Genomic DNA, 27,141 nt, shown 5'->3' with positions numbered 1-27,141 from the left:
TAAACTGCTCTTTAAATGTGGTTAATAACTTAACACCAACATGAAAAATGTCTGTGCTGCAAAACTTTGAGGATCTTATGAAATTAATTATTGGCTTATTAACCTCATTAAAAAAAAAAATAGTTTATGGTGATCAAGTGGAATCATATCATGACTATTCATGAGTAATAATATTCAGTAGGCTTGGTAAAATTGTCGACCAAACTCAAGAAGATGCTTTGAATATTGTCTCTTCCGTTCCCCTATGTATAATATAGATCTCACAGCGGTATGTACGTACGGCTCTCTTAAATCTTAGAGTTCCTTTCAATATAAAGAAACTATATTAAATATATTACAACAGCGCCGCTAACTTGGAAAATAGAGGGCAGCATATAGTTTTCATATCGTCCTTCAAGTTAACGCCAGGATGTGTGATGCTACCGAGTTCTTGTATGTAAATCATGCAATTACGTGGTATAAACAAGTCTCGACGCAAGGGGACTTGGGTTGGGAGTGGATCAGTAACGTCGTTTGGTTGTCGTGCCCACAGTCTATCTTGTGTGACTGTTTGGAAAATGTATATGTAAGTCTACTTAAAACCTTCATAGTAATAAATTCTTCCTTTGGTTCCATTTCTCGGGATAGTGGAATATAAATTGTCATCTGCATACAACTATTATTTTATAACTGAGAACATAGGGATCTGCATTTTACTTAAAAATCATTAGTATTACCAAGGATCTGAAGTCCCTACAAGTTTCTGAAAATAGTTTCTATGAGGTTCTGTCCTTCTAACTTATATTGAGGAATGCTAAATAAGTTGACTGATTGTGTCATTGCAGAAAGTATTATGAAGTAGGCAATACAACCTTGGTTTCAAAGGGCCCATAGCCAGCTTGTCAAGTTTGGAGGGACAGATTGTTTGTTTGGCAGGCAGAATTTTTGTTGGGGGGGGGGGGGGGAGCATTTACAAGGATTCACCATAGGTGTCCATTACTGAGACCATAAATTTGAAAGAAAAATGGGAGGGGGGCATAATCAAAATTTTGGGGGACATTGTCGTCCAAGAACCCCCTGCGTATTACCACTAAATAACAACAACTACAGGTGAACTATATTTCTCCAAACCATATTTATTGGCAATATGATCCATGATTGGCTTTATTGCAAATGAAATGATCTAAAAAATAGAAAGAAAATAAGCAAGGAAACAAATTAATAAATTTAATTGCCTTTAAAAATCCTATTTGGTTTTAGAGATGGCTTCATTACAAGCAAATGTTTTGGATACTGCTATGCCACCTTGTAAACACCACAAAATACACAACTTTGACAACTAAGCTAAACAATTTGTCACTAAAACCAACTACTTAGTAATCAACAATCTCAAATAAGTTGACTAATTAAATCTACTATTTTATTCCTTAAGATGCTATGGTACTTGCATATATCATGCTTCAACGCACTTGCAGGGACAATAAAATCCTCCAGTTTTCTACTAGACAGAGGTTTCGGAACTATTTATACTGTCCCTTCAAGTGCTTTGGAGCCTGACTATGTATAGAGACAAGGATAGTATTAGAAACTTGTGTGTCCTAGCTGGCTGATAAATTTCATAAGGTCATTGGGTCTGGTTAGTAGTGGCCTCAAAGAAGAGGGGCTTGTGCTTTTACAATTTGCCACAATTTGAGAGATCCCCTTACTTAATAATATATTCACAAAAAATAGCAAAACCAGAATACTACATAGCAGTGGGCATAAACTTTTGGCTTTCAGAGACACCACAAAATCATTATAAAAAACAGTTGTAATACAACAAATTTTCTTTGGGATATTGGATTAAACTGCTAGAAAGTGAGATTATGGTCACCCATGCTCAAATGTCAACTTGCTATAAACTTGAAATGTAACCCAAAGTATACCTTTAATATATACTGACTCGAATATTTGAATGATATGGTGACTACAAGTTTAAATTTGGCTCAAGAGGAAAGCTTTCACAATATGCAGATCAAAAGTAAAAAGAAATGTTTAAATTGTAACAAGAGCAAGATGTCCAAAGAAATCAAAAGTTGAGAAAAAAAAGAAGATTACTGGCTGGAATGGGATTCACACCTTAATAAAATATAACATGATTAAAAGTATATATGTATGGGCTACATTCCCCACCACCCCCCCCCCCCCTCTGTAGAAACATTTGGAGAGCCCATTGGCTTAAATGATCAAAAACATTGATAAGTCATGTTCAAGTTATCCAGATTGTAAATAATATGACATGTTAAAAGCTATAACAAAGTAAAAGGCAATCTCAATCAATGAAAAATTGTTTTGTACGTGTATATTCGGAGACTTTCTATCTTCCACAAACAACAGGTATATTGTACTTAGTAGTGACACTGGTGTCACAAAACCAATTATAACAATCATCCATACTACACTTCTTGTAGTTTACAAGTGTGTAGACCATTGACAGTCAGTAAACATAAAAGGATTCTTGTACTCACTAAGGTATATCCAGGCGAGAGCCAGGAATTTGCCGAGGGAGGGGCGCACCTGTAGGCAAACTATCAGAGCCGTAGATTCTGCATTGAAAACTATCTAAGCGTAGCCCTGCCATGAGTTGACGCTACGGCTACAAGAAAAATTTTGGCCGCAAATGCCTCCCAGATCGCTGGAAATGGCACTTCCCAGGCCTTGTAAGTTGCATCTAAGCAATTTCTAGTGAATTACTAGCGATATCATAAAAACATACCAAAAAAAATATTCTCAAGGGGGGCGAGGGGCGGTCGCCCCCTTTGCCCCCCCCCCCTTGGCTACGCGCCAGGGTATATCTACATATTTATTGTTGGAATAATCTTGCTACCATTTTATTATTTTAAATAAGGACCTCTTCACATGACCTCTGACCTTAACAAAAAATAAAAGCAATAAGGGTTCTTGTATAGGCAAGGTTGGATCACATACCAATTGTGAAGTTTAACCACCAAGTACTTTAAAGTTATCATCTATACAAGCCAAGGCTCCACACACACACACACACCCCCAATGTTTGTATTACATTCCAACCAAGGACCCCATTGTATTTTCCATTGTTCAAATCCACGTACCCTAACCTTAACAATACCCCATACAATAGAATTCTTCCGAGGACGTGGTGATTCTTTAGAAATCACAACCGAGGACCTGAAATTCTTTTGTTCAAGTCCTCGGTCAGATAGAAAAACAAACGCACACACACACACACACACGTACACACAAAAGTTATATCATCATTGCACAAAAAGTTAAGAATTTCAAGAGTGTCTGTACCACATCATGTCTTATCTCTTCTAGGCAAAAAAAAAAAATAGATCAATGGAATGGTGAAGAAGAAGAAGAACAAAAGATTTGTATGCTGTGCACCAAAATATTATTCCTTATTAACACGAGCAAAATTATGATAAAGCGGAGGGATTTAGTCTCAAAATATCAACTGCTCAAGTCTGTAGTGAATGTGTGATAATGTGAGACTAAAATGTAAAATACGTTTTAAATCAAGGTTAATCACTGCAAGAGCTCTGGCCAAAAATCAAACAGAGTAGACAAAAGCATAATGAAAAATAGACTGGAAGGGAGGGGGAATGCGGGGGGGAGGAGGGGGTGATGGGGGCTTGGGGCATCAGCAAAAAACTGTGCAAAGAAACCCACATCCGAGGTAAAATATACAAAATAATACAAAAAAACTCCTTAGTAAATGACAGAGACTTGGCAACTACTTGGTAAATGCTTTCAATTTGGTTTTACTTAAATAGCACTGTGAGTTAACTTTGTTTATTTAAAAAAAGTTATTTAAAAAAATAGTTATTTCATTCACGTCACATTGCTCAAACACTATCTATAAACATTGCAGTATAACTGTTTATAATATCATGACATTCATATGGGAGGTTAAGGTGAGAAAAATGTCGTAAAGAAAGGTTTCATTGTGTTAAGCTTAGGCATCAATTTTATATATACACATTTATGTGTTAGGCTATACAAGGTGGCTTAAAGAACAGTTGTTGAAGGTCATAAGTATTTGGCACCAAATCTTAGCAATCTACAACCAACTAACAATTTTGGAAAGTACTTTCCTGCTAGTTTTTAAAATCTCCAAATTATTTCTGGACATTGAATTGTCGTAATTATGAAAATCCAATGTCTTCATCAGGAAAAATACTTTGAGGGTGGTAACGAAAATGCTTGTTGACGTTGGAGCATAAGTGGCCATTATTGGATTTTTCTAGCATACTTGAGGACAAGACTGGGTGGCGTTAAAGCAGAAAAGTTTCTCTTTTACCATTTGCATTTTAACATGACTTCCAAGGACAGCAAACAGGCTTGGCTGACTTGGGATTTTGAAAGATCACCATCTTTCAGTTGTATACCCATAACACTGTATAGAGGTAGTCTCACATTTTAATCCAACATTGCAAATGGTATATTTTCTTTCTTCAAATTTGAACCAAATTGTGCATTTTCCACCAACATCTCATGGTTAAAGGGTGAAGTAGTACAGTTTGTGTTACAACTGGAATCGACTCTGCACAAGTTTTGGAGGTGCTTACCTCTGTCATCGAGGGGGGCCTTGACAAACCCACGATATAACAGAGACGTTCTTTGCTGTGGGTCGGCTGACTGTACGCGTGATTATCTTTTGGCCTTCCATTTTTGGCTCACTCATGCTACCACAAAACCAACACAATCTGTGACAAGACCAGTTCATGGTTAACTGATATTCACTGATCTGCTAGAATATCTGGATTCATGATTTGATCTTTTCAAGTTTCAGTTCCAGGGTAATCATTTACTGCCTTATGAATGCACAGGGACCTGTAGTTATTTTTTCTTAAAAAATATCTCAGCGATCCAACTATGACATCACTTAAAAATGAACAGAAAGAGATTGAAATATGAAAGAAAAGAAGACTATTTGACTTTTAGAGGTAACCTGCCGATCTTCGCTGTTAAGTTGGAGGTCTGTCTAATCTGTACATGTATTCGGCTGGTACAAAGTAACCATGGTAACTAACTTCGTCCGGTGTGGTGTCATAGTGGTAGTGACCACCCTCGTTGAACTGTCTGAAACAATGCGTGTGTTCCACTCGTAAGCTGAGACCCTGTAAATGTACACAAAATATCAAATCAGTATTAAATGTAACACACACCGTTGGCTCTTCAGTTGATATAGATCCAGTGTTTGCTTGGAATGCCTTTTTCACTAAGGTTTAGCTGAACACTATGTATGGATCATATCCCAGCTTTACATTTGCAGTAAGTCATGTTTACGTGGGTTCAAAACTTTGATATTCAGTGACCTCAAATGATCTTTGTCCTCCACATAAGTTCTGTTACTCACAACGGTAGGCCTTGGAATCCAGCATGAATTTCTTCAGGTGTTACTTTTGGAGTACATTGTTTACGAACATTTCAGACTTTGACCTCTGTTGACCTCAGTCGGCCTCTAATGGTCACTCTATTGTCATTACACACACAGAGAGTGAGTTTGTGGACATCCTTCACTAGATGTATCAGTACTTATTCTCTGTTGGCTCAATGCACAGTAAATTTTGTCACTGTTCATAACCATGATGACTGTACCATACTTTTATAAGTTTTACAGTCACTTTAACTATAAACTGTTTGCAGTTACTGTAGTTATAACTTATGTTGACTACAGCAGCATATTGTTTCAAGGAGCATTACAAATTTATGCTTCACAATCAGCAACAGGCTTAAATACTCAACTGGTTTGAAATCACCTCAATTCAATTCAGCAGTTGATTAACCTATAAGTAAAATTATCAGTTATTTCAATATTTGTATTCATATTATTATTATTATATTTTTCTTACCAGAAGTAACTATTCCCATGCTATAGCTTGTTACTGTAGCCTATTAATAAATAACTTTAATTATATTAATTAATAAGTAAATATTTTTATTCCTCCGATGAATTTCTTACCGGGTCATGACTGATTAGCACACTAAGACAAACCAAAGGAGCGTCTGCTTCCCGAAATTTTAACCAACTGTCAACATCTGCATCTGAATTCAGAGGTACTTGTGAATAATCTGGCTGCAATGAACATGAACAACAAGAGTAGTAATTTTAACGATAGAGAAAGCTTACAGTGAGAGAGACAGAGGCAGACCTGTAGTTTAGTTTGGACATCGTGGAGTGTTAGCTCAGTGGTTAACACTGGTGCCTTTCAATCACAAGGTCCGAGTTCAAGTCACTCCAAGATTAATGTATGTCCTCCACTAACAGAGTTGTTGACAATTCATAATCATGGATGTTAAAATATGAATCTTAGAGACTGACTTCAGTCAGCTTGAGGCTTTGATAAGCCAATGAGGCTTCTTCGCGAGTTCCTGTTTGCAGGAGGATCTAAAATACATACATACATTCAATTTGACTTAGCGAAGAAATAAATATGAAAATAGTCGTCAGTGACACTGTGTACAAAATTTTTAAATGTTGAAAGAGTTAGTACGCTAACAAGGTTTTCAGACTTTTGACTTTCATTGACCTCCAATGAGCTCTGACTTCCACAGAAAAACAATGTGATTTTTAGGCTCACTACTTGTGGATCTAAATAGCAAGTATGAAATTAATTCAAGCTTTACATTTTGAGTTAAACTGCATAAAAAGTTTCCAGCGTTTGATATCTGTTGACCTCAAGTGACCTGTGGCTTCCACAGAAAACAAAATGGTTTTCGTAAATCACTAAGGTGGATCTATATACCAAATATGACGTTCATCCAAGCTTTCAGATGATTTTCAGACTTTGACCTTTTGTTGACCTCAAATGATCTTTTATCTCCATCTTTATTTCTGTAGGGTTTTTGCACTCAACGAAGGAGATTTACACACTAAATAAGAAGTCCAAAGTGCACTGTTAGAGTTACAACAGTTGATATATTTAGCAATAGTCGTCTAATCTTACAAATATGTGAGATCTGAAAACTACTGGTGCGCAGAAAGCACTGTCATTGTTAACCATGATGCAACAAAACACAGTCAACTAGGCCAACTATAGCAGTAGAACACACCTGCTGAATTGTGTCTGGCAATGCACAATAAACATCATTGTCAACCACATGTCAGGGTTGAATCTTTGCGATACCAGTTATTGACGATGTATTGTTATATTCTTGCAGAGTTTTCAAACTTCTCGTTTACCTACTGCCAGTGCATGAGTAAGTTGCTGATGTGCATTATTCTCTTAATTTGTACCTATGACATTACACAAGCATTTTCTTCAAATTTAAGTACATAATATTTGTAACATGTTCCACACTAAAAAAAGGACAATAGGTATCATTTTGCTGTTTGTCAGTGAAGAAAAAAATAACAAGGCAAAATAATTGCTTCAATTTTTCATTCCAATTTTTGTCATCCCCCCCTCCACCTTTTTAGCTTGCTGCCAAATTTAGGAAGGGTTTATTCATCAATAAAAGGCAGACCAAAGCCATTTATTCCTTAACCTTCTCAAACTGCTTCAGAGCAGAGACTAGTGGTGATGAAGGAATCTTAAGACTTACCATGACATGAAGCTTGGCTTTGCCACTTTCTATTAGGAATGTTCCTCCTAAGCCGACCGGTTTGTCTCCGTAATGTGCCTTGAGAGTTTCTCGCATATTCGTTACAAAATTTTCCTTTCCGGATCGTTTTGATACTTTTACCTCTATAACCTGTTTGATGAATTAAACAATATTAGAGGTGTATGCATAACAAAAAACCAAGTAGACATTAATTATGAAATGAATACTTTTGGCGTCTCAATTTGGTCATCTAAAAACTCTCTTTCTTGGATATAATTGTCCATGGTTGCCTACTAGTAACCATGTGCGAGGGTTGTTTTCCCCACTTCAAAGATTTCACCAATATAATAAATGACATTTCTTGTTATTTTGTTCCTTTCGTTCTTTGCAAGATTGTTGTTAAACTTTCATAAATCAACAATAAGCAAAACCATCAATCAAAAGAAACTGCCAAAAGGGTCTCATAACTTCTTAGGCATAAGTCAGCTAAGTACAAAACTTTTCAGAACAAACTATCAATTATTTCTTTCTGAAACACAAAGTTTGATTTCGGTAAAAAAGCCTTGGCGCAATTCTTGCAAAAAGACACTTGAGTGTAAGTATTACTTTTTTTGAGTTCATACACTTATGCTGTATATCTCGAATAATGAAGTGAAAAGTTTTTCCACCATTTCGGTAGTTCAAATCGTAGACGTTAGCTATGACAGAAAGCTCCTTCTAATGATAGGAAAGTGAATACATATAAACAAATGATAAATTTCTTTGATATTTTGTCTTCTCTAAATAATATTTAATTTGTGAGGTCTCTGAGCTACTTTTTATTATTATTAATATTTTTTTTATAGCCCATGAAGATTGACATAAGTCAAGAGCTAATATAGGCTGTGAGGCACTATAAGAGAAATCACATGGGCCAATCACTGGTTCACAGCAGCTTTGGAACTACTGACAGGTGGGGAGTTACTGGCCCCTTACCCCAGAAGCACACCCAAGCGGTGCGGTGCGAGGTGTGCACTATACATGACCTAAACTGAAGGCATCCAGAGATTCAGAACATCCAGATGGCAGATGAACACCTCTCGGTCAAGGATTGGGTGATCAGTGCCTATAAAAATACACCACCCACTCCTCCCCATCTTTGCTTCCTCTTAAAGCTCTACTATTCCATCTACTTGACTTACCGGGCCTTGCTTTCCCTCACATGCTAATAGGTTACCGAGAATGTAGAATTCGTTAAGATCGTACTGCTTTATCATCAATATCCCATCATCTGGACATATCATAGCTGCACGGGACTTGTTATCGCCATGGGTGCAGTCGCTGGTAGTTACAATATTTGGCATCAACTGCAAGAAACATCCCAAGAACACAAACAAATCAGTTGATAGAGTACAATAACAGAGTATTGAAACGTAAGATTATCGGTGCCAAGTAATCAAGACTTATTCAAGTTGTATCCAAATATGAATTTTTTTAATGAAGAAAAGTATACTTTACCAACTTTTCTTCTTTATATATTTCATTAACTGCAAAATACAAAGTTTGTTTTTAGCAGCACTCGGTGGATTCAAGGAGGAGGGGCAAGAGTCACATCGCAATCACCTATCAGCCATTGTCTAGTCATGTTTTCTCATTAACTGATCCAATTTCTCTCCCCCCCCCTCCCTGGATAACATAAAGGATCAGTAACATGAAACCTTGAATTCATTGTTATCTTTAGCACAATTTTACCCAAACTTCTCAAAATGATAAAATTCATATCAAGCCTACTTGTGTTCATTTGGACAGTCGTCTCAACATTAGGTATAGTCTAAATATGACATGAGCTACCCCTATGCTAGCAGATTGGGGATATGTTTGAAGCAATCTGTTACACAAATTTGATACCATTTTGTACAGGCAACAATAACAAATGATAACTAGGTCAACAGGACCATTATGTGTAGTTAAGTTTGTTTCTAGATAAAATAATTAATAAAAGAAATTAAAAAAATAATTTCAATTTTATTTAAATTTTTACCTCACAGTTGATTGTGCAAAGCCTTCCGGCTCCAGCACCTATGATAAATGCTCCGGGCAAATCCACTAAGCTAGCCACTGTGTCGAAGTTATAAACCTATCATAGAAAACAGAGAGAAGATAAATGTTGAATACATAACTATATGAATTTGATACATAATTTGAATATAAAATTTCAATACATCATTACAACCACGTGGACATAAACATCTAGGGTTCATAACACAGTAAGTTAGGGGATCCATACTTTGGAAACATTTGGGAGACCAGGGCCCCAATCCCAGGGGGGAGGGGGAGGAATGGAAAGATCTCCACTGTTCTAGACTTATATATAATATAATATTTGCCCTCTTAATTGAACCATCAAAACTGAATGATACCCATATTGTTGAAACTAGTTCTATGGAAAACTCAATGGTATCTGATATCATATAAAAGACAGCAAGTTTGAATATATATTTCTTTCTAAAGAACCTGAGAAGATGAATCCCATGATATTTTTCTTGACAATTTTATTGATTATTATTGAGATTATAAACCCTATTCACAAAGGCCACAGTCGTGCACATAATTTATTCATGCACCAGAGTTTGTGATACAGCAATCATTAAGAAATTAGGAATATGTGCAAAATATATTGTGATATATTAAAATGACTGAGTTTCTCATGGGGACCAAAAGAGTAAAAACAAACACCTTATTTTACTATCAGTATTATAATTTGATTATCATTAGGTCACAGTTCAATGATAAACTTAAGGTACTACTGTAGGCATGAAACACAGGCAAGGCATATAAAGCAGTGGTAGTATTGATGAATTTTTGGAATTTAAATTATTACCTTGTCTCTTTGAGCTAAAGGAACCAGGTATGGAACTCCCCCAACATCAGCAAGTCGAGGACTACCAGAGATTCCTAATAATGGAAGGCAAAAGAGAAAGGTGACATCAAGTTTACTCATGGATTGACATGGACCAGCCAGTATGAGTGAATTACTATTAAAACCATAATATGCAATCAAATAACAGCAGCTTCAGTAGCATGAGTCTTCGGTTCTATAGATGAATACCATACTAAGCTAATACTGTATTGATTGCTATTATGGTTGATCAATTTATCCACCAGAGAGAATACATCATGCATGTTGCCATTAAGATAAACTATGTATTTCCATCCCAGTCATGTCGGCATGGGAGGGGTGCATGCTATCCCCTGGTGCCCCCCAAATGAAATTGCCATGTCCAAAAAAAAAAGCCTGAGGTGGGAAGATACACAACTCTTTTACTTTTACCAACTATAATTTGTTAAAACATATATCTCCAAATTCTGCTGATTTGAAGCTGAATTTATTGTCTGGACTCCCCCTGATACCCACCACAACATGGCTTTCCACTGCCTGATATCAATGGCCCACATACTGTGTCCCTCTTAATGCTACTCTCATTTTAATCTGCTCCCGTCCCCACCGACCCCCCTGCACCAATTTTCAAATGTCTGGCAATGCCACTGGTTCATCCATATGAATTCAGCCTATAGCAGTACACCAGATATAGAACTGTAAAGTAACCAGAATGAGTTTGCTGACTGTGATTCAAACTTCCTTAATAATAAGCAAGTAAGCAACACTCATAATGCTGTCATTCATTGTCTCCACCATGCACACAAACCCAAGCATCATCACTAGTAAATGCGATAGAGATTAGCTCAATAACTCTAAACTTCAAAACACACAGCCAAGAAGTATCTGATTCCATTTGGGTGATACTGTATATCACAAGCTAAATGTTCCTTCACACAAATAGCTGAAGACTTGCACAAGTCTAAAATATGACATCATCAAGCTACAATGTGCCAAAATTTTGCTCATAAAGTTCCTTTTTTCTTAATTTATTATAATGCTAAATATTTTTGTAATGGAGATGGATTTTGCAGATTATGCTGAATCTAAAGTATCTAAAGCTCTCAATGTGAACTAACCAGTAACCAACACTTTGTTTTCAGTGTTAACACTGTTAACGTTCTACATTGAGAGTAGGATATGATAAACAAAGAGAAAATAAATGGCTTCTTATCCTAGTGGCACTATGATATCACGGATTTACGAGATGACAAAACTCTGCGACAACTTCAAAATAGGATATCTCTCAAACAAAGCCAGGTATTTCTTAATTGTTTGGTGGAATTGTTCATCACAAAGGTGTGTTTCATACAAGGTAAGGATGATTGATGGGTTTTTTTTCTCCATTAAGAATTTACGTAAGAGAAAAGAAAAGAAAAAGGGACTACAAACCTTTTGCTGCTAGAGTGAATGGCTTTTGAGTCAAATCTGGACATTCTACAGTTTTCACTGAAACATTCTTGAAATTGTTTGAAAGGCCTTTCTGTAACACTAAAATGTAAAGATTAAACCAAAATTATGCATAAAAAACAATGCCCAGTAAAGGTTGATTACAATTGAATGTATGCAGTTGTTACATGTGTTGGTAGTTGACCAACTTATTTGACAGACATTTGTTACCACGCTCTGTAAGTGAAAACATGCACATCAGCAAATGAAGGTCACAGGCCTAGGTGCTCCCTGTTTTGAAGCATAACTTTCAGAACATTACTGTTTGCAGTGAAAAGGGTTATTTCTTGTTAACTGTATACTAAGATCACAACTTGGACTTGAGTTGAGTTGAGGAGCTCAGAATATCTAGACATAAGACCTTTCGTTATGTCTAATTATCATAGCACAAAGTTGAGAATGCATAATTAGAACCTGTTGGGATGCTTGGTAAGTCTATAGTATATCTCGCCTAACTTATATTTCTAAAGGAATTATCACTTCTTAAGCTTAAAGCCTTAAAAGGGTATCAGTATTGCCTCCTGATAGCTTGAAAGTCAGAGAATGAGATAAGTGTACAAACTGAAACAAGCAACAACCACCCTCAAGTCAAAGCCATTCTCCTCAGTTAAAGTCTCAATACGTGTTTGCTGATCAATTTCGAAAAACAATCTTCTGCAGGTGGGTTTAATGGAGAAACGCAGTCGCAATCGAAGGAAGGAAATGTATTTTCTGTTGCCTTAATGTTATGAACGATTTACCGTAAAAACACTGCGAACGCCCATGTCAGCCGGATAAAGATTTTAACGCAGTCTTATACCCATATCATCCAATTTTTACAATTCCACAGAGGAAACATCTGAAAACACCTGTTTATTCATTGCAATGGAAGGAAATGACACAATTTCGCTAGCTACATCGGTAACACCGAGAGAAAGATACATGAGCAGGGACCTAAGGCAGGCTAGCCATGAAAGTAAAAGTAATCCTAGGCCTAACGGTTGTAAACAAAAAAGAAATATTTGATTGGCGCATGATCTGTTGGGCCAGCAGGGCTTGCACATTTTGATTAAAGTTTGCACAATCTAGGCTACAGACCTATTAATAAATCTGGCGAATTTTATGCAGCTCAACTTTTTTAACGACAGATCATAAAAATAACAAATATTGATATGAAAATTGCATAGAAAGGTGTCATTTTCACTGAAAGGTCGAAGTTTAAGTTTGGCAAACACATACTGAGACTTTAACTTAGCCTAGACCAACTTTAGGCTAGTGTCTCATTGAACCCTAACCTGTTGGCTAGTCTTTAGTGTTACTCAAAGTCTTGGTTTATCTAAAACATCTTAACCTCCATCAGAGTACATCTTAACCATTTTACCAATTTATAGTATGCTTACATTCGCAGGTAATACTAAAGACAGTTAGCCTAAGACTAGGCCTAACCCGAAGGCATAGCGTTAGACCTAGGCCTACCTCTGCACAGCTCATCAAGGTCAGGGACATGCAATGAACATTTTTCAACTGGAATCTCCTGTGTAGCCATTACTGCTTGCTATTTTCGCCCTTAGCTAGTCGTATTTGAGAATTGCCAGGTCCGAGGTTATAGAACAATCAGTTCGACGAAATCGTTGCAAGGTTACGCTTTCCCTGGTGATTTGTATTACTTTATAATGTTTGCCTCCTTGCAGTCTAGTCCGATCCAGTTTCAGAAAGTAAACACATGTGATGATACCAACGGCCAGGGTAAGTATAACAACATGTCTCACAATGTTGTGCTGAGGAATGGCCTAGTAAGTCAAGAAATAACTAACCCAATCGTATCGACAGTCACACGACCGACGGATTCAAGTCTCATTGAGCTTTGATAAGCTGATTTGAAAGAATAAAATACTTGCATGAAAAGAATTTTGTAAAATGAGATAACTGATGGATTTGTCGGAAATTGTAAATTCACCGGAAATGATATCACAAGTGCAAACAAAAGTAAGTGTTGTTGCGCCACACACATGACATCATCGTCAATGACGTTTCAAATTATAGCTAGATCGCTCTTTTGTAATACCGTATTGTTGTTACGGATATAAAAGCGCAGACAAGTTGCGCTTAAATGTTGAGTTTTCCAAAATTTCTTTCGGTAAGCAAAATCCTGCGTTAAGTTTTTGGATAATAACTACGAACAAAGGGCTATAGCTGTCCTTATCTTGTAATGTACCTTTGAAGGTTTATTTTGATGGTTGCCTATGCTAACTAAGCCTTAGTGATACCTGGTAAAATCGTCTGCAGACGTCCGCAAGTATATTACGAAAAAAAATTGCTATTGCGGGAATTACGAAATCCTTGTTTAGAAGTAGTAACACAACTGCATCTTGACAGAGGCATGCATTCCCAGAAATAGCATGACTTTGCTAAAACCTGGAATGTGTCCACTGTTGAACGAAAACTTAATAAGACTGCTCCGTGATCTGAAAATCAATACCGGTGTGTTCTAATTTTATATAGGGGCCTAGGCTAGTATTATTAAGTGCACGTGCCCTTCTGTTTGAGGTTACGGCTGAGCATGTCAGAGTCAGACTGTAGCTTAGGCTAGTCCACAGGCGCTCCCAACATTGTATTAGTACATGTACAATAAGTGGTCTCAAAGTAGCTTAGTCTAAAAAAATCCTACAAGTGCATAGTATAATAAGGTGAACATATTTTTTTACTAGGAATCTGGGACAAAATGTTGAAGGCATGATGTGCTGGCCTCTAGAAGGGGTCTAAGGGGAGGGGTAGAAAAAAGTGCTAGTCAGATATATAGCTGCACAGACATGACATAATCAAGAGTAGGCCTAGTAATAGTATAGGTCAGCGCAGTAGTAACAACACTGTCATGCTCGCACATTACTCCACAAGAAGTACCTGAAATTTTAAAGTACGACATTTTATTCACAACAGATTTAGAAATGTTGCAAAATCTACCTTCCTGCCTGTTTTACTTTAATGACACATCATTACAAAACCATAGACAATACTACCCAACTTTATAGTAGGCCTAGTTCTTGTTTTGATCTCTGCGATTGTCCGTGCAAGGTATTTGTGTACATCTATGGTGTTTAATAACATGTCATTAAAGTGAAACAGGCAGGAAGGTAGATTTTGCAACATTTCTAAATCTGTTGAAAAATAAAATGTCATAGGCTACTTTAAAATTTCAGGTAGCCTACTTCTTGTTAAATCTGCGATAATTTCGGGGACACTTGTTAATAATTAAGGGACAAAACTTTAGAATCTGGGACTTTCCCGAACATCGGGGACATCTGGTCGCCTAGTATTAAGTACAACATTTGAGTTTGGCCTATTACAAATGTAAGATCCAAAGCACAAGACAAAAATAGGCAGACTAGTGATACACTTGTTTTGGGTAGGATTCTAGCCTTACTTAGGCCTACCTTTGGAATTAGGATGGTGTTTGTAATTTGGGGCATGGTAAGGTCAAAGTTTGCACCACTACCAGATCAGAACAGGAGGGCAATCCAGGGAGTCGCATATGTCATACTGCCAGCAAAGACTGATTTTAAACGTACAAATATATATTAGCCATGCAAACTGGCAATACCGTTTTTTAAGTAGACGTGACTATATTCTTTATATGAACCCTACGCTGAACAAAACTAAGCTGGGAATCCTGTAGAATCCTGGGAATTCTGACTCCAGAGTCATACTTTTAACAGTGATCAAATTATTGTTAAATTTTTCCTATTTTTTTTTATGTCCATTTTATACTCACTATCTAAAAGATTATCACTCAATGTGAATCAATTAAATTCTAATGTTGTGCGAAGGTAATTATACATGCACTAGGCCGACTTTGTCCTCTTGCGTACTACTTAGAAACAGGGAATAGACCTAGGCTACTCTCCTCTAGAGGCAAAATGCAGTACAGTATATATCGCAGGTATACTCATGCATGTGTTTACTAGTTATAGGCTAGACCCAGATACAAAGGTGAACAGCGTCACAAAACTGCGACTTTCCCATCCCATTTTGAACATAGCTATCATCAAGTTGCGTGTTACTGCTGTTCTCACCATGAGTGGCACAGAGACATTTTGGAAATTACAAAGCCTGTCAATTAAGTCAAGTTTTCACAAATAACTGGACCAGGCCAGGCACAACATTGTACTTTGTAGCCTAGTTGTATTAACCGTTTGCCCAGGCCTAACATAACAGTTAGGTTCAGGCTAGTGCAGCATTTAAAAGCTAGATCTAGGTTTAGTATCTAAGGCTAGGTTTATGCTCCTCATTTTCACTGAGACATCAGGGTTCACATTGGGGTATCCTTCCCACCAAGTTTAAAGAAAATCTGCCCAGCCGTTAAGGAGGTGTTTGTGACACAAAATTCCACTAACAATATACATTTGACTTTTAACCATAGGACCGTTGACATCGGTTCCAATGGCAACCACTCACATTTCCATTAGATCTGTGAAGGTCCCATGTCAAATTACCCTTGGGTACCTTCCCACCAAGTTTGAAGAAAATCGGTCCGGTCGTTTTGGAGGAGTTTTCGACACAAATTTGGACACAAACACACAGACACATTTTGACCCCCCCTCAGTTGTAGGTGGCCCCCGAGAGTAGCCACTCAGGAAATTTAACCATTACCATGGCAACTGTTGCTATGGCAACTGACATAGCTGTATATTGCCCAACTGGCAGAGGTACTACAATATCTCATCCTCCCTATAGGAGCGACAAGATAAAAACAGAAAAAAACTTCCTTTGAGCTTTCAAACAATATATTTAACTATAACAATATGAAAGTAAAGGTGCAGTGAAATGTGCCTACATGAGCCTCTAATTGTTACTTAGTGTATTCGACTTCTATATATATATATATATATATGTAGATTAGTAACAGTAGACCTTCATAAAATGAACAATTAAAGCAAAATATCTTGCTTAGTGAAATAAATTGATACAAGGATGAAATTGGAAGTCACCTCACATTTCCAAAACAGGTGAAACAACTAACAGACTGGTTCGCGAATACCATGTGCAGAAACCTATACTGAACTGAAGTTTGCTTTCACAGAGGGATGTGAAAGTATTACAAAAAGAAGGATTCTATTTGTCTTGAATTTTCATTTACAGGTCTTCAGTATTGGCCCCACTTTGTAGTCTGCTCGAAAATGCTATAAACGTTTCAAAAGAACCTTCTGGAAGGCTCTTACTCTACTAAAGTATTACATACATTTAGGGAGCAACTGAATAGTCCAGTAATTTTGCCTCAGTGAGTAAAAATGCTTTTAGGGAGGCAGCATGACCACCTATCCTGATAAATGATATAAAAGATATTTGATAATGTTTGTTAAATTAATTCTGTTGGCTAACCTATTTTTCTATTATATTAATAGTTTCAGATTTCATCGCTGGTAATGCTGAAGAATTGGCCAGAAAATGCAGCATATCATACAAGGTGATTGCACCTTCGTCATTAAATTCTCTAAACTTGCAGCTTCTGAAGTATTGAAGCCAGAGAACTGTACACACAGGATTCAGTTTTCCTGGCCCTAGTCTCTGCCCTTTACCTCCCTGTTTCACTATTTAGCATATATTTTCTAATTAGGCCATGGTAGTTTATAAATGGGTTTTCAGTAAAACCTTTTATTAATGAGCTGCAATGATATTTAACTGTTATATAGAGCTAATTGTGTGAAGTTTGAATAAACAAATTGATTCATATATGAATGTTTTGAAACAGTTTGTCGTTGAACCATTGGAGTACTTCTCCATGTAAATTGCATGTATTTTATTTTGAGGATTGGAAAGAGGTTGTATTGAGTCTGGTGGAATAAAAGATACTGAGAAAGAAGAACACATTTTGTTGTAATGCTTAGCTTAATACTGAGAATATTTGAACAGACTTAGTAACATTCCACATTTTAAAGCTAGCAACAGTGAGGGTTGTTATAAGTTCCATTACTTATGACTATTTCCTTTGCATATGATCAGGAACATTTTGTTGTCAATGTTTCATTTAATTCATATAATTCTCCTTAATTTGCATTATTAGGTTCTCCTTTCGATTCGGAAAGTCCTATTTGCCCATTTTGCAGCCATCCCAATCAGTGGTGCTAACCTCTACCAGGAGGTGATCTCAAGTGTTGCTATATTGCAAACTGGATGTAAAAGGTTTGTGCCAGTGTTTGGCTATTCATCTAATCATGAATATTTATTATTTATTCATGAATATCTTTTTATTTATATATTCATGAATATATATTAGTTTTTAATGAATATTTATGTTTATGTATTCTACACTGATCATACACTAAGAAATGGTGACATGTGCGTTGCCAATTGCCTGTTGAATTGTAACGGTAAAAAAGTGAGGGGGCTATTTAATGTTGAGAAAAAATATTATTATCTGGAAACCACAATTGGTTCCCATTACACATAATATGAACAGGGATATGTGCCATGGGTTGTGATGAACTCGAACCTAACCATAATCATTGGTCTATATCGTAGAGAAAACAATTTTGAACAACTTCCTCAAACAGCAAAGAAATATCTAATTCAATTTAGGACTTATCACAAATATTTTTTCCTTCATACGCAAGGCTGAAGTCTTGATAAAGTCTAAATATGACATAGGTGAGCCATGTATGCTTTATATTTCAGGAAATGAAATTCATAACTGCTACACAAAATTTCAACATTAAATTATTCCCTGAAAGGTGAAGGGAGGAGGCGAAGGTGGTGCACCTCACAGCCAATTTGTGAATAATTAATTGGTAGGTTTGCCGGCCCTCCGATCCTGAAAATCGTTTGATATTCCAGACTTCCTCGAGTTAAGACTTCACAAGCTATGCAACTCTTTGTACAAACAGTTCCCTAAATTTCACCCTGAATTCCTTGTAAAGTGCAAAGTGACTCACAGTATTCCACCAAGAGTTGCTGAAGGCAAAAGAAAAACCAATGATATGAACAATGAATGGAACTTCATTGCCAGTGGCTTCTCCATAGGATGAAATCAAGCAGACCGGTAACCATGACACCAAGAAGGCCGTGGTCACCAGAATTGCAATCCTGATTCCTTTCCACTCTCTGTTGTTTCGTATTCCTCCCGGTGCCGCGCTATTGGTGGAATTCCTGACTTTTCTGTTTTGTTTTCGAGCTATAAGACCTATCCAAACATAGCAGGTGATTATGATGATGAGAGGTAATAAAACAAAAATAAATGAAGTGGTTATTCCCTCACCGACAGGTTGGTTTCTGTAAGGTGGAAAACAGAGTCGAAATTGAGAACTGTACTCAACTAGATCTAAGAATCGCTCGTCGGTGAAAATGTAAGAAGTCCAAGCTATGAGAAGCACATCGTAGACGACCTCTATCGTCACGATACGTACAGGAGAAATTAAACTGTGATAGCGCAGTGGTCTCAGAATTGAGAGTAGTTTATCAAGAGCTATAAGGGTCAATGTTTTTGTTGTGGCACCACAACAGATAGCAATGACAAACACTAAAACCTTACAAATAAAGATGGATTTCAATAAGTTGGCTTGTAACACGTCAAGTATCAGAACGGCTGCAATGGTGAAATCAGTGCATGCAAGAATCCTTAGAAGGAGATTTTGTGATTCTGTCGTGATTTTCACATTCTTCAACACCAGGAAGTTTATCGTACTTCCAATTACTGTTGTGACACCAATGACTGCTAAGCTAACGTATATGAAGTTACCTTCGAACGAATTGCCTCGTTCTGATGTCGTATTATTCATCATTAATACATGGGTGGTTTCTTGTATGGGTGCAAAATCCAAAATTTAGTAGAGAAATGTTCAACAATACAGTTTCCTGGAAAAGCTATTCAAGCTAGGGATGTCAGACACATTTCCTTTAAGTTTACCATGAGAATATACAAATTTTTGCTGCTTTGTTAGGTCACAGTCAAGATGTGTCAAGCCTGGATTTTGACAAATTAAGCAGTGTCAAGATGTGATTTAAAATCTTCAACAGATCGATATGTCCCTGTTCAAAGGCATATCCTTGGAAATTGCACCAGCCAAGGGAGGCATTGACCTAAAAATTTTCTCAGAAAGATGATGAAACTATCCAAAGCTGGTAAAATATGTCACTATGAAGAAAGTCCAACAGAAAGTCAAAAGAATCAAAGTAAAACTTTGAAACTGAGCCTTGATTTGGTCCAGTCAAGTTGAAGCTAGCCGGATACTGGACCAAGCATTCACCTTATTTGAACTTTATTTTCCGACTTTCAGAATTTTTTTGGCAACAAAGAAGTTTCAATTGTGTCCTTTCATTGGGTGAATGTGCTATGAGTGCCTACAATGATTAAAAGATGACTCATGTCACAGCTGTCATCGTAAATCCTGCCAATGGCAATTTAATGGCAATTCTATGTCAATGCAATATCAACTGTGGTATGCATGCTAGAAAATTTCGCTCTTTTGAAATGTAACAAAGTATATTTCCTCTGGTCCGGGTTACTACTAAAACAGAAAATAGTCACTGAAAATGTGAGCACGAAAATTCCTGGAAAGAGAAAACAAGCCTTAAAGATCCAATCGGATGAAAGCAAAGTTCGAAGTAAACAATATGCAACAAAGTTAAAGAAGAAGGAAACTGCTCCTTAAGAAAGGTGGTTTGCTATATACAGCTCCATACAGTTTTGGCACCACTCACACTATAGCTGAAACATAACAACATATAGACAAAGTATGACACAGCGTGATATGCATGTAAACCTTGAAGAACTTAATCGAACTCTAGATTATTACTCTTGAACAGTAATTCATTTCACAGTTTGATATATTCATCCATCCATTCTCAGATTGCATGTATTGCATTGCAGCTTATTTCCACTATCAAACAAAAATTGACTAAACTTATAAGAAAAAAACTTCCTTATTCAATCCATCTGTGTTTTTCCGCAATATATGTCAAATGGTAGTTTGGTGAATGGAGCTGTCATATATATGTGGCTTTGTCCACAACAATTAAAACACGCATGTCATTGTTGCAATGCTTTACAAAGTTTCCCAATCGATGATAACTGCATGAAATTTTCAAGAAGTTGACAAATGGTTTTCAAAACAAAAAGTCCAAACAGTGAAACATTCAAAGTTTAACCTGGCTGTAATTACTGTACTGACAATGGTGGTGAATTTGTTCCCAAGTTCTGTGAAAAACTGTGTGAAATTTTCCTCAATAGTAGTTGTCTTGTACTGTAAATAACATTTTGCAACAAATTTCATCCAGATATTAACATTCGGTAAATTTGAGTATTGATTTGTTTTACTTTCCTTAGCTATTGGTAGACCTTGCTTGTACTGCAATCTTAAACTTACCTAGAATGAAATCAATAAATCCACAGAGTTAATGCACTTGATATTGATAAAAATAGTACGTCTGCATTATATATAAATATTGATTGTCACTACTGTAGCAAACAATGCTAAGTGTAATTTGAATAATGAAGCATTTTAACTAAAATATTTTCTCCCCACCAATCAGGTTTATATCTAGCTGTTCAATCGTGAAACTTGTTTGTGAGTTTTAATTGTTCTTTTCAGCTAAAAGAGTCACGAGATAATGTGGTTGATTTAACTGATGGATAAAATCAAACTGATAATGTCAAAGTTGACAGACTATACTTGGCGTAGCAATTTGTCTAAGTGCTTCTTATATCACTAAAAATTGCAGCAGTTTAACCTTGCAACCTATTACTTACAACTTCAAAGGAAAAAGATAGGAAATTACTTTGGAAGGAATTATGTATTTCTTATGTCATATGATTCATAGTTTAAACAAAACATAAGTGGTTTCTGGTATTAGGGTGCAATTAAAAATTAGATGAAAGATGCTTCCTGATATTTGCTCTTTCAAGCTAAGGATTTCCATAAAGTTAATACATTTTTTGCTTGATTACAGCAAGTCAAAAGTACAAGAAACCTTTATTTGAATCACAGAAATTCAATTATTGCCTAATGATTTACAAAAATGAATGGAAGGAAAGATTACGCCTTAACGTACCTAGCATCGATTTGTGTAAGTTATGTTTAGAAGTCACTGATACCGATGTGTTTACAAGTATGACTAGCCTGGATTTTGGTTACGTAAGCAGTGCCACGATGTGACTCAAAAATCAGTGACATATGCCCCTGTTTCAAAGCAGATCCTGGGAAAATGCAGATTCCAAATGATCGAGGCATTCAGTTAAAGATGTTATGAAGGAAAGTTATCAATATGAGGGAAATCCTTGAAGACAGAATCCAACTATACTTGTTGTATGCTGAGTGTTGATTTAGTCCAGTAAGGTTTGAAGCTAGCCAGATACTGGACCAACTATTTCAGCTTATAGTTATTGTTTCTTGTAAATCAAGAATACAAAAGTTGAAAAGAGCAGATGTAACAGTTCCTTCTTTTTCTTCAGAATATTGGCTCTTCTGTTGGTTCATTACATAAGAATAATGATAAAGTTGGTGCAATGCAGGGCAATGCTTCAAAACTTTTTGTTTTTAATTTAATTATCATGTACAGTAATTTTGGATGATATTGTAGGAATTAAGCTGGTCCCTGTGGTTTTGTCTGTTGTGTACAGTTAAACACCACATTGGACCTCTTTTCTGACTTTGAGACTGTTTTATTGAAACAAAGATGAGTTTCACTCACTGTAGGTGGTTAAAGAATAGTTTCTTATTGGCTGATTATTTGTGCTTTATACAGTGATGTTGCTCAATGAATCATGTGACAGTTGCGATGAGAGATCTTTCTGTCTTCTTTATGAAAATATAAATGAACTGCAGTATGCTTATTAAATATTCCACTTTTTGGAATGTAACAAACGTTTATATATCACCTCGTTTAGAGTTACCATTAAACAGAAACAATTACTCAAACGTAAATGATGACAATTCCTCTTTTAGGTCTATGGATAGGAAACTGATGTCTGAACAATTGATACGGCTTATGGCAAAGTAGAAATGTTAGCAGTTCCTTAAAGAACATAACAGCAAGAAAATTAAGAAAGGATTTTAATGATATGATTGCTGTTGTAAGTTTATGGATAGAGTTAAGATTAAACAATTTTCAAAGCTGTAGGATACAGTTCTAAGGAAATAATGTCTGAACAATTGAAACAGCTGATGGCAATGTAGAAATATTTACCAGTTCCTTAAGAAATTAACAGCAAGAAAATTAAGAAAGGGTTTTTAACTACAAAACTGCTCCAAATAAAGTTTGACAGTGCTGCTGACAAAATTACTAAAGTGGTATGGGAGAGTTTTGAAATGACGACATAGGCAAAGTAAGGCATAGTGTGGTACGTACGTACGTTACCTGTAATGGATGAACGGAAACTGTCTGTATTAACTCCATTACTCTTAGTACATAAGCCTTCATTACACAGTCAGTGTTGGATGTTCCTGTATCTAGCTTATCGTAGATTGAATGGTTTCCATAGAATTTAGTTTCATTATCAAAACAACATTGATTAAACGGAATAGGACAGTCGTTTCACTTGTTAAAGTTTATTATCCAAACTGAGAGAAAGAGAGATGACAAAAGTTGACAAAGTCCAGCAGAACGAGGTTAATATCATATATTTTATATATTTTATATAAAAATGATAGGAAATTTGATCAGGTCAGCTGCCATACAGTATGTATATTTTCCCTTTAAAATGAAAAATCATACATCACCAGTCCAAGTCTTATAATCTGTTGCGATGATATGTCTGCCTGAAATTTTTCCAAATTGTTTAAATACTGAAGGTCATAGGCGTAGGAGGCGGGGGGGCTGGGGGGGCTGCAGCCCCCCCAACCAAAATTTTTGGTGAAAATTCGGGCAATATGCTGAGAATTTTTCGGGCACCTACTGAAAGAAGAAAAATTTGCAGTTGTGTTTTTCAATTTTTTTTGTGTGAAAATTTGGGCAGTATGCTGAGAATTTTTCGGGCACCTACTGAAAGAAGAGTAATTTGCAATGTTTTTCAATAGTTAAACTGATATTGTTATTATCGTTATTATTGTAACGACTTCCCCAATAATTAAAACCAATATGGAAGGGTAATAACACGGAAAATATAACCAAAATTTTTCGCGCGCTCCGCGCGCTTTCAACATCTTAATGTGCATATCATATAGTATTCATCAGTTAGTGGCATGTGATGTAATAACCGATGTATGCCTATATGATATGCACATTAACATGTTGAACGCGCGCGGAGCGCGCGAAAAATTTGGTTATATTTTTCGGGCAAGTCGTTACAGCCCCCCCAGATCAAATTAGGCTCCTACGCCTATGCTGAAGGTTGCAAGATATCAACAATAATCCATACTGTCAAAAATTTGAAACTTATGTTGGATATGATTTAGTGGAATTACTGTAATTTGATCCAATTCAATTGAAAAGACTGCTTGACTGAGTGTTCAAAAAATATAGTCTTTCATATGTTGAAACCCTTTCTATCTTAGCTATGACAAATAATTTACATGATATGAAATGATGTTCGATTAAATCTCTGTTATTTAATCTTTTTGGCTTTGTGACCCCAGTTTTTGCCTTTGTCAACTCGGTAACACTCCAGTCGAGGATATTGTGGCCTGGGGAATGGGTTATCTGGGAGGAGGCACTCAAGGTATCCCCCTCCTACGTGAGAATTCCTTTTATATGAGTCATAGTTTTTAGTTGTAAAATCACTTTTGAGTTTGCAACTTTAAAATAATTATGTTCAAGCAATTTCCGCATGTATTCTCACCAACGTCGGCAATTTTGTTATTCTTCCAAAGTATTGGGACTCTCCAGAAACTTTATGCCAACCCTTAAAGGGTCTTTTCCCCCAACGTGGATACAAGATTATGAAGTCATATTTAAATGAAAGGATCTTCCGGCAATTGAGCTGAAAATGTATATGTACTTAAAACATCTACAAAATTGTTGCATTTGACAACTTAGTTGTATTAAAATAAACCCAAGTAAAGCTTTGAAGTACATTCCCCAGATAATAGCACAGACCACCTACGGTAAACTGTAATCCCTTTCCCAGAGTATAGTGTAACATATTGTACTCATTCTACAGTATTGTATTTTACACCACCCTAAAGCAACCACAATATGTCCTGTTGTAACCACCAACTTACCCTTAGAAGAAGCATGGGGCTGTGGTCACTCTTAGGAATGTTTATATATGACGCATGTTAGTAGAAGTAGTTAAGAACAATGAGAGTGTATAATGAGACACTCTGAATACAGAAGTCAAAGCTATAACAACTCCTCTTTGAATCATCTCTTGTATAATTATCGTCAAGAATATTACATATAGTTTAGCCAGTCAAAATCGCTCGCAATGCGTTCAATCAGTGATATCTCGAGTTAAGTACAGGATATCATAAATTTAGATGTCATTATTAACCAAACATTGTTTCATTTCAACTTTATAAGTTTTATACTGTCTACCACTGGAATATACAAATGCCTTAAATTTGAGGTAACTTCTCTGTCATTTACCACATTTTAGCAGTGTCGAAACTTTCCGATAGGTACCTTCCACGAGCAGCTTCCCTTTTTGACGGAATGCTCGATACAACAGAAAATAGATAAAGATGTTCATCCAAGCATTTGTGAACATGAGAATGGTTGCGATCAGCACAGAGCGTATGTCGATGTCTATGTCGAGGTTTGTCCCAAGAAAGCCAATGACGTTCATCGGAAACCACGTAACCATGAACACCACCGTTAGACCCACCGCTATCCTGATGCCTTTCCATTCTTTTAATCGTAGCTGCAAGTTGTTACCCTCTGGACTTGTCAGACTAGAGACTTGCTTGTTCTGTTTTCTAGCTATTATGCCTATCCATAGATAACTACCGAATGTGATAAATATCGTGATTACAGTCCATACGAGTAGGAAGGCATTCGAAAATCTTCTGCGATTGAAAGGGCTGGGAATGCAGACGCCAAACTCTGGGGTGTACAGTATCAGGTCCAGAAACGAATCATCCGAAGTGACGTATATCATCCAGATTCCTTGAACGACCATAAAAACGGACATAACCGAGAGAACTCGAAAGGAGGTGAAAATTTGCGGATAACGTAAAGGTCTCAAAATGGTGAAGAGCTTATCCAGAGCTATGACGGTGAGCAGGTACGTCGTACCGATGTTACAGAGACAGATACAAACGAGTATGATCTTGCAGAGAAGCGGAGACCGAAGAAACGTCACGTTCTGTTGAAAGACACTCACCACAAGCAAGAGTCCAATGATGAAGTCAAAAATTGCAAGAAGTTTTAAGAGGAATGATTGAGAATCTGTCGTGAGTTTGATGTCGTTCAACACAAGTAGAGTAAATGCACTGCCAAGTACTGCTGCGATACCGATGAGAGATATCAGTACATGTGCGAGTAACACAGGCTCTCCCGATTCGCTGGTTTGAAATTCTTCCGTGGGAAGAGCCATTTAAATTGTGACGATTTTTAAACGATTCAACTCGGGCTAGAAGAGCCTTAATCACAGGGTGTACTTTGATATTCCTGAGAGTAACACGGTACAGGACAGATTATAAAATAGTTAGTACAACAGTAGTGAATTGATACTTGTACTACAATCCAACTCGCGATGAGTATTTAACTGTGTATGGTTAGGCCTAGAATTTCACAATCTTTAAAGCAGTGACTAGAAAAATGAAAACTTGAAAACATCTACTGGCTAAAGTCAAGTCACTGGCCAGTGGTATTTCCTGAATTACAAACACAGATCAGTTATATACTGTACTGCAGGCTTACCAGAGCTGTCCATTAGTAGTACAGTATTTGCTGATGATAAGCAGTATACATACGTCTGACTTAGGTTAGGTGTGGAAAAAGTGACTGGTTTTTGACTGATGGTTGTTCAACTGACTCATCATGAATCGATATCCTGAATGTCTACTGGCTAAAAAAAATGCCAGTGCGTTTTTGTCTACTGGCAAAAAGAGCGAAATCCACTGACAGTTTTAGCTGGTAAATAGCATGAATTTCAGTTTATATACCTCAAGATGTTTAACACAATTGGCTGGTAGTTTACTCTGCTACTGTACACTTGACATTTACACTGTTGCTGAAGACGCGGCCTATGAAACGATATCTAAATGGTCATATTTTACTTTCTTGTACACACCAGTAACTCCGACTCCGACTGTGCACAGTATGATCTCAGCACGAATGGAAAAGTTACCTTAAATTGTAGCTTTGTTAAACGTGAG

At 36.6% G+C, this 27,141-nt stretch overlaps 2 protein-coding genes across 3 annotated transcripts in view; one reads left to right on the top strand and one right to left on the bottom strand.

The window, feature by feature from the left end:
* Positions 1–1,095: 1,095 nt before the first annotated feature.
* LOC139980677 (ester hydrolase C11orf54 homolog) lies at positions 1,096–13,857 on the bottom strand. The gene is made up of 8 exons (XM_071992499.1): positions 13,370–13,857; positions 11,858–11,956; positions 10,409–10,482; positions 9,569–9,664; positions 8,730–8,894; positions 7,549–7,698; positions 5,966–6,079; positions 1,096–5,120 (listed from the first exon to the last, which is right to left on the bottom strand). Exons 1-8 carry the CDS (start codon positions 13,437–13,439, stop codon positions 4,968–4,970), a joined length of 921 nt encoding a protein of 306 aa, XP_071848600.1. The 5' UTR covers positions 13,440–13,857; the 3' UTR covers positions 1,096–4,967.
* LOC139980676 (DNA repair protein RAD51 homolog 4-like) overlaps positions 13,512–27,141 on the top strand; it is a 26,079-nt gene continuing 12,449 nt past the window's right edge. Inside the window, exons 1-3 of one of the 2 annotated variants that reach the window (XM_071992498.1) lie at positions 13,512–13,639; positions 17,293–17,354; positions 17,952–18,070. In XM_071992498.1, the coding sequence (XP_071848599.1) occupies positions 13,567–13,639; positions 17,293–17,354; positions 17,952–18,070 (254 nt within the window). In that variant the 5' untranslated portion in view covers positions 13,512–13,566. Of the gene's footprint in view, positions 13,640–14,161; positions 14,375–17,292; positions 17,355–17,951; positions 18,071–27,141 lie in introns of those variants that run through there. The other variant, XM_071992497.1, reaches the window with a different exon arrangement.

This window comes from Apostichopus japonicus, chromosome 15 (genome assembly GCF_037975245.1).
Source record: "Apostichopus japonicus isolate 1M-3 chromosome 15, ASM3797524v1, whole genome shotgun sequence".
NCBI lineage: Eukaryota > Metazoa > Echinodermata > Holothuroidea > Aspidochirotida > Stichopodidae > Apostichopus > Apostichopus japonicus.
Note: the sequence above shows the minus strand (reverse complement) of the source record. Positions and strands in the feature narration are given on the sequence as shown.

Bases quoted from the DNA above. Each gene is read 5' to 3' on its own strand.
- LOC139980677 (XM_071992499.1), bottom strand. From the start codon at position 13,439: ATGGCTACACAGGAGATTCCAGTTGAAAAATGTTCATTGCATGTCCCT. The intron at 7,699-8,729 runs GTAAGTCAAGTA...TTCATCAAACAG, and splicing joins GTGAGGGAAAGCAAGGCCCG to GTTATAGAGGTAAAAGTATC. The intron at 5,121-5,965 runs GTAAGAAATTCA...GTACATTTACAG, and splicing joins TGCTAATCAGTCATGACCCG to GGTCTCAGCTTACGAGTGGA.